At 43.6% G+C, this 12,385-nt stretch overlaps 1 protein-coding gene across 9 annotated transcripts in view; it reads right to left on the bottom strand.

The window, feature by feature from the left end:
- LOC120829835 (ERC protein 2) overlaps nucleotides 1–12,385 on the bottom strand; it is a 117,650-nt gene that overhangs the window by 73,944 nt on the left and 31,321 nt on the right. For all 9 annotated transcript variants that reach the window (XR_013453033.1, XR_013453034.1, XM_040194343.2 and 6 more), the window contains 2 exons: nucleotides 5,331–5,468; nucleotides 1,735–1,923 (listed from right to left, as the gene is read on the bottom strand). Coding sequence is in view for 7 of the 9 variants with exons in the window: in XM_040194343.2 (XP_040050277.2) it covers nucleotides 1,735–1,923; nucleotides 5,331–5,468 (327 nt within the window). In the remaining 2 variants the exon portion in view is untranslated. The remainder of the gene's footprint in view (nucleotides 1–1,734; nucleotides 1,924–5,330; nucleotides 5,469–12,385) is intronic.

The following is a 12,385-nucleotide window of genomic DNA, read 5'->3' as shown; positions in this document are numbered from 1 at the left end:
GTCAGGGGATAACCGGTACCAAAAAAGGGCTGGGTAGCTTTTAAAATAAGGTTTTGGCTACAAAAGATAATACGCGTCTTTGTATATTTAGAGATGACAGCATTAAATCTCATCATCATCAACAAAGGTAAGAAAATGCAACATCCACCTGGTTTGAAAAGAGTCTTTTGAACGAGACTTAAAAGTGAGGTGAGATGTGGCGACTGCTCGCTCCGCTTTAGGCCGACCATCTTTGGAGAGGTCGTTTCCTTCCCTGAGTTTCGTGACAATTTTCTCTTTGAAGAACCAGTGTTTAGTTCCAGAAGTCCTTTATTAAGCCCGGCATCAACAAATACTGTTTTATGGTAAGAGGATGAGGATGCAGTGAAGTCAACAGAGCTTTGAGGTCAAAACCTCCGCTAACAGCTTGACCGAGTCACCCATACAAACATCTTCGGTGGCCTGTACACGACCCGATGGCAATACAAATTATATGACAGTTTAAAAAAGCTCATTTTTACTTGCCAGCATTCGGATGAAAGTACACACGGCCGCCGGGATCAAATGGTGTTATACACTGGCTGATGTATATGTGAGGTCTGTTTGAACGGAATCTAATCTCATCATTCAGGTCTCACATACTGAGCGTCACACATCAACAAGACCAGACGCACCTGTGCACATTTAGACACTCACACATCCAACTGTTGTTTCTGCACCATAAGACCGCATGCACCGGCACACAGAAGGAAACAGACACACACACACTCACAAATAGAAACACACAAACGTCAGCTTTGTTTTTGAGGAATCGGCAAGTTTACATAACAGGTCTGATTGCTGCCAGGTACAGAGAAATGTCCCGTTGTGGCAGCGCATCTGTCGGAGTGTGAAACCGCCTCCTCCGAAGACTTATGGAGCTGCTGTCTCTTTCATGTGGTGCCGTGTCAACATTCAAAAAGTTATCATTTCACAGGAATGAGATGTGTGTATGCTTTCTGCGAGAATAAAAGAAAACATTCTCATAAATTCTGGCGATGCAAGATTCTGTCCTGGCTTGTGAGACTGGAAGAGACAAAAAAAAAAAAGGGAGCAAAACAGAGACAGGGCTAGAGGGATCTTCTACGTCCATAAATCACTCTCTTTTAATCCATGCCTTTATCCTGTGGGACAAAGTGCAGGCAGGCCCTCTGCTAACAATATTGTGGATGCACACGGGAGGTAAAAGAGTGGAATTACTGTTACTGTAGATGTAAGCAGTGTAAATACAGGGTGCAAGTAGTGTATTACAACCCGTGCAGAATGGTTGTAAAAGTTTGAATTATTTTAGGTCAATGAATAATAATCATAAAGCATCACAATGTTCGTTTGAAGTCAAATGTTTCGGGGAAGGTACATTTATTATTTGTTTTATGTTCCTTGAAATGAGATTGTGTGTTTGGGCTCATTTTACAGCTTGGCACTGGAGGCGAAGCCTGTGCAAGTCTGTTATGATGTGAATAACGATTAAATATTGATGGTGGTTTGTCTGCAGTCCGTACATATCTCTATCTCTAGACTATCAATCTTCTGTACAATGCCTGTACCAACACGCTTACCGTTTCAACCGCAAGTTCTGCTTTAGATGGTTCACATAAAATGCACTACAATAAACATATTTACAAAAACACTGCATATCACACACACACACACACACATCTTTTTTGCCGTCTACAAAACATCCTTTCCTAAGTTATCAAAACAATGCATACTGACCGCTCCATCGGGCCTCTGGTTCTGAGTCAGGACGGAGTTAGCAGGCTGACTCTGGGGCAGTTTGTGGGGCTGCAGGGCTGAAAGTGTTTCCTTTAATACCTGGTTCTCCTTTCTCATCTGCTCCAGCTCCTCCAGCCGAACCCTGTCTTCCCGATCCTTCTGCTCACGCAGAGCCTCAATTACCCGCTCCTGAAATGGCAAAAAAAAAAAGAGAAAACAATGTTTGATGAGAGGTGTGACGAGTGCCGCGGTAAAGTGCCTGGACAGCCACCATCTGCATGAAAGCATGTATCTTGCTTCCAGTGTGCAAAAGATGATGAGCCCTTTGTGATTTCAGTTCTTTCCTATCAATATGGAATTACTTTAGCGGGAGGGGGGGGGGGGGGGTCTTGCTGTCGAGGCTCAGCAAAGTGAGGCTAAAGACAAACTCATAAATGCCCATTATGAATAATACTAACAGTGCTAACAGCACAGACCCGAGGAGACCAGAGCCAAGAAGAACAGAGAGAGATGGTGAAAGCACCAGAAGGGTTGAGGGACGGAGACATATTAATTGTGAAAGGATTGGACAGGACTGTAGATCACTTCCTAGCACTTTTTCATTTCATGCTGATAAGCAAAGTTGGAATGTTTACATCACGATTTTCTCAATTCACTGATCACATCAGACAGTGGGAGGACTACAGCTTCGGGCATTGGCATGAGACCAGGTCCGCTCTATGGGTGGTGGAGCACGCAAGGTGTGTAGAGTAGGTGTATGTGTGTGTGTGTGTGTGTGTGTGTGTGTGTGTGTTTAGGTGTGGACTAAAGTGATTATCAAGGTGTTTACCCAGGTGTTTATTTAGGCGCAGAGCTCAGCTCAGCAATGAGGCTTTACGATGTGGCATCGCTGCTTGATTGGCGGCTTTAAAACCTCCGGTAATTGAACAAATAGACTCACTAACTAAAGCTGGCACAGTAACGCACTGCATAGTGGGCTTTGCAGGATGGGGAGAGGGAGAGAGAGAGAGAGACCACAGGACTGAATGGTCCTGGGTGTTTTCACCACGTTATGAAATATCTCTAGAATTTTTGGGGTTTAAGGAAGAGACCAGGAGGCGATAATACAATCTGCCTTTATGAGACTCAAGTGGGGAGTACCCATAAACACAACAAAAATACATATTTGATCAGAAACAGGCTCAGTCACACGCGTATGCAAAGACCAAAGCGCAGGGCTCGGCTCGGGCAACTTGCCTCAGCCTGTTAATTAGAACCACAGCACTGTGGCGAGCGACTGGCTCCAAGAGCGGGTTTGTGACGGGGAGCGTGATTAGCAGCACACACACTCGCTCTTGTAAACACATTGCACCCACCCTGTGTTGACCTCAAAGTCTGAAAAGCCTCGCCATAGTTCTCCTCATCGCAGCTGAATTATATGTAGGCTTCATCAGAAGTGGTTTCTGGTTAACGGGGCAGAGGCTGAAAATGGATTTATGGCTCACTGTGGCCATTATGCTACTCATTTAAACGTCTGTCCGCAACAAAAACAAATGTATAGGTGATTTTCACCGGTGAGAATTTAAAGAATTTAAAGGAAAATATCTATGTAGTGAGTGAAAAACCCATAAGACTGCATAAAGTCTATAAATAGATATATTTCAGTGAGCAAAATGCAAACGTTCGTTTTTCCAGTAGATTAAATAAATAGTTTAAGTCAGCATATAGGGAGACAAACTCCACACATATCTGTCACGAACTAAAGTGTCAAAATTTTTAACGTTACAGACATTTCTTATTAGGCTTTGTTAGACGACTCAGACAAAAATGTTCTGGTTTAATTAAACCCTTTTTTTAAATGTCAGATCAAAGCGTCAGCTGTTTGCAATATGCTTCACAATGACGTTGTTGTTGTGGCTGATGACATCCAATCATATTCTCTGGTTAGGAGAGATGCATGACTCAAATGTTATAATGGCCGGTGTTAGTTGTTATAATGGCCTGTAGAGTGTTTTCTAGCATTTTACCTTCACCCTTTAGACGAGTAACTCACACTAACGTAGCAGACAGCAATATGTCCACATTAACATAAAAACTGTGGCAGCCCCCGAGAAAACAAGAAGTTACAGCTGGACATCCACATCTGTTCTCACTAGGAACTGTACTGACCCTTAAGTAGCAGCCGGTGCCAACAAAATATAAATCTTTTTGCCATCTTTTTGCCTGCAGTACAAACAAACACATAAATGGGAACCTTTTAGTCTGCAGCTCCAAATAAATCCTTTTTAATACTGAAGTACCAACAACTTCAAACATGCAACAAGCACAAACAATTGTAAATCCCTTTGAAATAAAGGCAGTTAGTTCCAGGTGGACTTTATTTACATTAGGACTAGGATTAGACATCTCCTCTTTTAATGTTGGTGGGGCATGCTAGCTAGGGTTTTATGGAGACTAGCTGCTTGTTGTTGTTGGAAAACAACAAATGCAAACCCTCCAATTTATGCTGCAATATATTTTCAGCATGAATGTAATAATAGTCTCCCTATATATATATATATATATATATATATATATATATATATATATATATATATATATATATATATATATATATATATATATATATATATATATATATATATATATATATATATTATATACATGGGTGCATATTATACTATGTACTAAGGCTATGTAGGCAAATATAGTTTAAAATCAATGATATTGATATTTTTGGAATGGTAGTCCATTGAGACTTAAAAGTACAATAACAGTCTCTTTCATCAAGTTCCTTCACGGTCAGTTACTATTTTTTCTTCTATATGTTGAAGACTGTGTTATCTGGAGATGGATTTTCATTCCTGTCTGATCCTTTGTAACATTGTTCCTCTTGCCAGCACTTTTCTTTGTCTTCTTCTTTTTTTCAAATGCCCTGCAGAAGTTACTCATTATTTACTCTGCCTCTATCCTTACATTCCTTGACCTCTTCCTCCCTTAATTTTGAGGCCACCTCTTCCATCAGGGCTGTGCCTCTTCTGCCTGCCATTGCACTTTTCCATTCCTCCCCTTTTCAAAACTTCTATCCTTTTATTCCCTCCCTGCGTTCAGCACAGTTACAGACAGGGACTAATCCTCTGTCTAGGTTCACCTTAGACCTCCCTTCTCCTTCTTTCCTTTACCGTTTTTATAAAGGACCTCATCTAGTGTGGTCCAAGGCCTATAAATCAAGTGCCTATGATAGTAAATCACGGCATTGAGTCATAGCAAAGAACACAGCTTAATTAAGCCATATGTTGGCTTCCTGAAAGACAAGTGTGCCTCACTTGGTAAAAATTCCCAGACCAGTTCTTGGTCCAATTGTGTTTTTATTCACTATGTATAGTATAGTCTGATGTTTTGTCTATTCATTTCCTCCATCAATAGAGTGCATAATTCCTCTCACCATGTCTCCAGCAACTGTTCCAAAGGAGCAACCTTGAACCTCACCTTGGGTGTCTTTTCTCAGCAGGTTCTGTCAGATTATCTTGACCTCCAACCTTTTCAATAAGGCCATCCTCCTCCTCCTCCTTCTCCTCCTCCTCCTCCTCCTCCCCTCATACCTCCCATCCCGGTACCTTTTCTGACAGAGCTTCCTCGAGAGTGGTCAGCGCTGTGTCTGTGTTGCTGGAGTCAGTCTGAAGGCCCTGGACCCTTTCCCTCAACCCGGCCAGCTGTTTGTCCTTATCCTTTAACTGCTCCAACAGGTTCTCAATCTGGAGAGAGGATAGACACAGAGAAAGAGAAGAGCGCAGATTACTAGCATGCTGATGTGAAACAAGCCTTATGGCAAAGAAAGGCTTAGACCAACCCTGAAAAAATTAGTGATTAGTAAGTCTTCGCTAAGGCTTGGGGTTAAAAAAAAATGATGAGTGGATCCATGAAGAGAGAAGACGCTGGGCTCTGTTTAGTAGCGTCACACTAACAGTTGATTCAGCCCTTTGGCCCATGGGACTGTGCCTCTGCTTTGGCCTTTCTGCGGCCGACCTCTTCTCACTAAAGTGTTGGTGCAAAAGCCAGTTATTTATTGTTTCCAAAAGTCTTTATCTGATGAACATCTACCAAACAGGAAATAAAAAGACACATACACCCCCCCCCCCCCCCCACACACACACACACAGCCACACACACAAACAAAAAACGCTCCGAGCTGTACCAACTAAAACACTAGCAGATGCAGCTGGAGGTGGGCACGGCGCGATGCAATGAGACTACAGAGGTCTACAAATAAGTAACAAAGGGAAAGCACATGTGATGACAGGATATGGTGACATGGTGACTTATGATTTCCACAAGCACACCATTCTACATTCCATTGAATTTGAGTTTAGGTCATTTTAAAAGTTGCACTCCGTTTGATCCCCTGAGACCCGTTCAGTGGTAAGGAGCATACTTCTTCTTGTCTCGAACTTTTTAGAACCTTTAGAAGTCTTCTTTGGTGTTTTTTTCTACAGATAGACAAAGCACCATTCACTCACTGCTGTAAAGCATTAATTCCACATTTAACCCAAGTGGTCCTTTCTCACCTCGGGGCTTGAATTTGACAAAGTAAAGGCACATGCAATGAAAGGAATTCATTATTTAATGAACATGAGCATCCAATAAAAGAAATATAGGGAAAGCACTTGAGGCCATCAAGAGACTACAATTTAACTGAGCTGGTGGGAGGCCAGAAAATGCCTAGTGGGGGGGACAAGCTGCATTCCAGTCATGGGTACATAGATAGATAATGCCCAAATCTCCACAGCTATTTTACAAATGAATCCAATTAGGCTTCAGACTTTGGTGTTCTCTGCTCACTGGAGGGCAAGCGCAAAGATTTCAAGGAGCCATCTTGGTTTGGGCAATAGAGGGAAAGTGACAAGAGGGGAAGGGAAAATGCAGTCAGGACCATTGGGCAGATCTTGATAGGTTAATGACAGTCATTATCCAGCCGGGCTAAAAGTTCTGGTTGGTCAGTCCACAAGCGATAGGGACATCAAACCCTTCAGGGAATGATGGGAAAGCTTCACACTACTAAAGTCAGATACTATTCCCAGCAATTCATGATTGCCAATGGGTGTGTTGGATCAGATCTTAGGGTTTGATGTTGTGGGAGAGGGAAAGAGGAAAGTTGATTATTCTCTTGTGTTTCTCTGATTTTAAGTGAAACAGCTGAAGAGGTACTTTTCACTTAGTTTCCAAGGAACGCAGCCACTTAAGTTGCGAAACTAGACACATTACAACATTCTCTGTCTACATCACGAAGCGCCGATCAGATTAAACAAGACAGACGCTCCACGCGCATTAACCATGAGACAAAGCACAAACAAACCAAACATGGTTTTTGCCTCTAGTTGTATCCGCTCTGTAGCTTTGACATACCTTGTTAAAATAAACAGTAAAAAAGTAAATAGCCAACGAAACGCATACTGTACATTTGCAATCGTGCACACCACAGCTCCCCATTTCCTACAGACACCACAGAGCCCTATTTTAGGTCAAATTGAGCATATTGCCCTCCGGTCTTAGATAAATGATTACATTCTTCACCAAGCTTCAGTTTGCTTTGGCCTGGTCACATAAAATAACAACCACTCGACGAAATATTCAGCCACGTCGCTGTGCCTCCTGTGAAATTGTGCAGAAAAACTTTTAACAGAACTTAAATGTTCTGCTGAGGAGTCACATGAGTCATTGATATGGGAAAGAGGGCGAGGAATTCTGTCATAATTTGCAAAGTCAAAACATACTCCCCCAAAGAGAAATGCTGGGCAGCCGCATGCCTCTCTCGGACAGACGGAGGTGGGGGGGGGCAGTTGCTCGATTGTTATGATGAGTGCAGCCGTCATTCTTTTTATCTCTCAGTATATGAGGCTACCTCGAACTATACTCTCACTCAAACACACACACACACACGCTTTTATCATTATAGCACTGTGTGCAGATGTCATCCCGCTCTCCAACCACACACACCTCCCGCTGAAGCAGACCACCTACGATCGGCCGCTACCAGGATGCTATGGGCCAGGCGCTGCGGTGTGGACTGTCTGTCTCAGTGAGTGTGTATCCTCTGGAGGAACCATAATGCCTGTCTCATTTATGTCCTGCACACATGGCTCCCCGATGTTTACAGGAATATTGTTTTGATTCTGATAACTTTATCAACACGCAGATAGGACGGGACCAGGTTCTCCTTAAATGTGCGGTTACTTTTTACTGACCCTGTTGAAAAAAAAAAAAAAAAAGCAGTTGATGATTCGAATAATCCGTGGGGTGATTGTTAAAGAGAAAACAGCATTAACATCTCTTAGTCGTACGCCTCTGTCAACCATTCAGGTCAGAGGTTACATCCATCTTTGTCAAAAGTGACCCTCAATGAGTCCAAGTGGACACTTGTGCAAAATGAAAGAAAAATCCCTGCAGGCGTTCGTCAGCTATCGCAATATCTTCAAGGGAAAGGTTCATACGGACAGAGTAGAAATTTGATCAAACAATAGCCCAACACTAAAAATGTCATCAAAACCATTTGGGTTCTGTTTTGTGGGCTTTGATATCCCTTGGGAACCTTGGTTTAGTATTGCTGTTGCTGTGGAGTACGATCATGATTAAGACAAGCTGAGTTCTAATGTAATGGGAAGAGAAGTTAGTGAAACAGTGTAAGGCCTTGTGCTTCTGGCAAAAATCGCGATCTAAAAGCAGCTTCTTCCGCAGTAGAACCACAAACCCGGTCGACCCTTCTTTCTTCCATCCAAACTGAGAACTAGAACTCGGTGGCCTCCAGATGAATCACTTCTGCAGAACACAAAGAAGACCAGCGTGGAGCGTGACCACCATAAAAATACAATCGTTCGTATTTTTAAAACTCTTTTGGACCAATAAAAACACCCAACGATAATTGGTCGCCCTTTCTGAAAGGCAGCTCATTTCTCTGCGCTTGTCATCGCCTCTGAAAATATGACAGGGACAGTTGTAAAACCCAAATATCCCGGCAGTACTATGGTACGCATGTGCATATGTACATACGCATATACAGAGGGACGATAACCACAAACTCCACAATATGTAGTAACACGGTATGTTCTTCCCCAGAGAAATCTAGGTCACATTCAGACAGAAACTCTATGAATGGTCTGGAAAGGTCATTGTGCTACTTCAACTTGCCCTCAATCCAAGTAAAGCAGTCAAACATGTACACCTGTACTGTTCACATGTCCTTCCTTCAGATCTGTTGATGCCCAGATCAATAAAGGACTTCCTACAGCTCCTGAGCACATGTGGTTCTTCAAAGTATACCACCGATCGGTCTTGAGGTTCAGGGAAGATAGTGACCTTTGCAGTGTGAGGAGGGTGTGCACTCAAGTTAACCCCTGTCCCACTGCCAGCGCTTCTCTGCCTGTGAAGAAGAGCAACACAGGAACACTGGGAGACAGAGGAAACACTGGTATTATGCAAGTGGGCGCCCCCTTGTGGCCAAGTTTTGCATTTATCTACTTGTGACGACTCCAAAGTTCATTTAAGAAGAAACATGTTGTCTTTACAGAGCAAGGTAAAACAGAGAAGACACTGTCCTCTCTATTCCCAGGAAAGATGAAGACAATCACCCTCTACACACTGACCCTTTATTAATGTTCTCGAATGAGACTAGCAGCTTGTTCAGAAGCATAAATGGACTCAGCTACAGGAAGAGAACTGCCAGCATTTATTCAAAGGGCTGTATAGTGTGTTGAGTGGACGGAGTGGGATTTCACAAAGGGAACAAGGTGACACAAAGACCCCATGAAGCAGAAAATAACACCTCCACCCTGATCCCCTCGAATGACCTTCCGGAAGTCATGCCGCTTGGCTGGAGGAGTCATTACTCATCTGTTATTGACTAAAACAATGGAGTAAAATGTTCCTAAGAGGTGGGGTGCCCGAGAGAAGGAGAAAGAGAAGGGAGGGTCAAGAAGCCCGATGGTCGGGTTCTGAAATCATCCACATTTCTGCAAAAAGTAAACCAGAGCTGATGATTTATTTCTGTCAGGAAGCCTGTTTTTTTGTAAACCAGAGAATAAACGAGAGTCTCAAGAATGCAATTCAATGCAAGAATGACGGACGTTTTTATTATCGTGTGCGTTTTCTGTTTTGTTTCCTAGCTATTGTCTGCAGAGGAGGCCTGGGCACATTTAAAAGATGTATAAAAGTATGTATTGTTATGAGCCTGTGTGCTAGCGTCTCCACCACGTCTCCTCTGCATCCAAACCAAAAAGCACATAGCGTCAACAAGCCAAACGTGTCGGTCCTCACCTACAGGGGGGGGGGGGGGGGGGGAAGTTTGTTGAGGTGGAACTAGAACCAAACGAAAAAGAGACCCAATTATCAATGGGTATCACCACGATTACGACTGACGCCTGTGACTCTCACAGCAGCTTCCTCTCAGTTGCCCCAGCATTCATTCTGCTCCTAACCACCGGCGTCTGTTTAGAAATACAAAGGTGCTCTGTGTCCATCTAGAACACACACATACACACATTCTCTCATTTGAATGCAGACATACAGGCGTGTAAACATAGCCACGCCTTACGAATACAGAGCGTGTATAGAGATGAATACGCACAATAAGCCTCATCTATCAATATTCATGAATGTGTAATAATTGACCTATATACTAACAAACTAGAAGTTTTCCAGTATGCGTAGGAGGATGAATCCTAGTTATAATATTAACCCCAGAAACCTGAAAGTAGCTATGAATGCTGGATGATTCCACCCAAATAAAATGTGTGTTTTACATAGTATTGAATAAACACACATTATGTAGTAAATGAAGGGCTGAGTTTTATACTAAACAAGGTTATACATGAATAACAAATTACAGATTGCGTTCATATAATTCTATTGAAAGATTTGAAACAGCAATTGCGTGAAATTGACTCATAATCAACTGTCACAACTTCAGGATGGGGGCATGAAGTTGCAGATAATATATCCTGAACAGATGAGTACAGCTGCTACCATCAGGAATGTGGCAAAGATGCAAGAGTGATAATTATGTACTAACACAATTGCCTCATCAAAAACACAAATAAGTCAAAAGAGTACAAAGAACAATTAATTAACCCCTTCCATCAAAAAAACGTTGGTCCAACGTCTGGTCCAAACTCAAACAAAAGACCATAGAAACTCTCATCAACTTTCATTATTTGTAGTTAGTGAAACACAAATATTTAAGTAGCTCAATAAATAAGCCAAGTGTTTGTGTATGTGTTTGAACACATTTGCGTATACACACAGCGTCTCGCCTTGTATAATTCCATACATCCGCTGTAACATGTGGCTTATTCTGAACATACAGTACTGATCGCCGAAGAACGCACACGCGCGCACACACACACACACACACACACACACACAATCAGGCCATGATTGTTATCATGGATGTCAGGCCAGGCTCAGCCGATGGGGTCTGCATACAGTACAGCACTCACACATATGACAGGCAGACATCCTCCCCCTCTATACCCACACATTCCTCCAGAAAGTAATTCACACAGAGACCCTCCACTGCATTCATACATATCAAATAGAAGCGCACACAGATTAAGCAGCGCTCAACGCACACACGGATGCAGATCCACACACAGAAAGAACGATCGGGGGAAACGGCGAGAACGACGAGGAAATTGTCGTTTTTCCTGGTCAACCGCAGAGCAAAAAGAGACTCCTGCGGACCCCGGAGTTGTTCAATGAAGACAGATTACACCCGTGCAAGCTGAGCTGTACGTGAGTGCGAGCGTGTCTGTGTGTTCGCCGGCCAAGTTGATCCACGCCCGTGCTCTTTAGGCTCGAGACCCTATCTTTGCCCCCCTCAGCTGTGGAATGCTGCAGTGATTGCTGGGTAATTACCCTGACGCTTCATTCCTTTGCTCCCAGCACCATTAGCATTAACTCTTTTTCTTTTTCTCCTTTTTGGAGAGAGGGAATGAGAGGCTTTTGATCTAAAAGAGAGGGAGAGAGAAAGAAGGAACAAATCAGAGAAAGGAAGAAAGAGAAGTTACATGTGGCCACCCGGCGGGGACCACAGCAGCTGTGTGTGTGTGTGTGTGTGTGCGTGTGTGTGTGTAGGGGGGGGGTCAACCTGGGGCTTCTGACCCAGGAACACTTTACAGTGATCTGGTCAGACAGGTCAAATACACCATGCAGGCATACAGTTCACGTGAGACACAGAGGGTGAAACTGTGACACGCTTCTGACAGAAACTGAAGCGCCTGCCTCAGATCTTAAGGATATAAAATTCTAACACTTGACTGCCAACCGGTTCGGTGGAAACAAGTCCGCCTGAGTTACGGCTTGTGTCCTCATCGCGATACAGTCGGGAGCGGCTTCTTCGTCACGTGGAGGAGTCGGCGTGATTTCGTCCTCTGCGGGGTGCACGTGTTGCGGTGAGGAAGAAGACGGACCGGAATGACCGGCGCCTGACATGCGGCCTGACATGCGGCCTGACATGCGGCCTGACACTGTGTTTGTCTTGACGGATGTGTAGCCTGGCTCCAATCAGCTCGCCTTGGGCTCTCGCCATTAACCCCAGCTGATTGCTGATAGGAGCAGAAGGGGGATTTGCAGAAGTGGGAGGGAGGGGGGTGGGGGGGCTCTCTCAGGCTGTTTACCGGAA

Source organism: Gasterosteus aculeatus, chromosome 2 (genome assembly GCF_964276395.1).
Source record: "Gasterosteus aculeatus chromosome 2, fGasAcu3.hap1.1, whole genome shotgun sequence".
NCBI classification, from domain to species: Eukaryota; Metazoa; Chordata; class Actinopteri; order Perciformes; family Gasterosteidae; genus Gasterosteus; species Gasterosteus aculeatus.
Note: the sequence above shows the minus strand (reverse complement) of the source record. Positions and strands in the feature narration are given on the sequence as shown.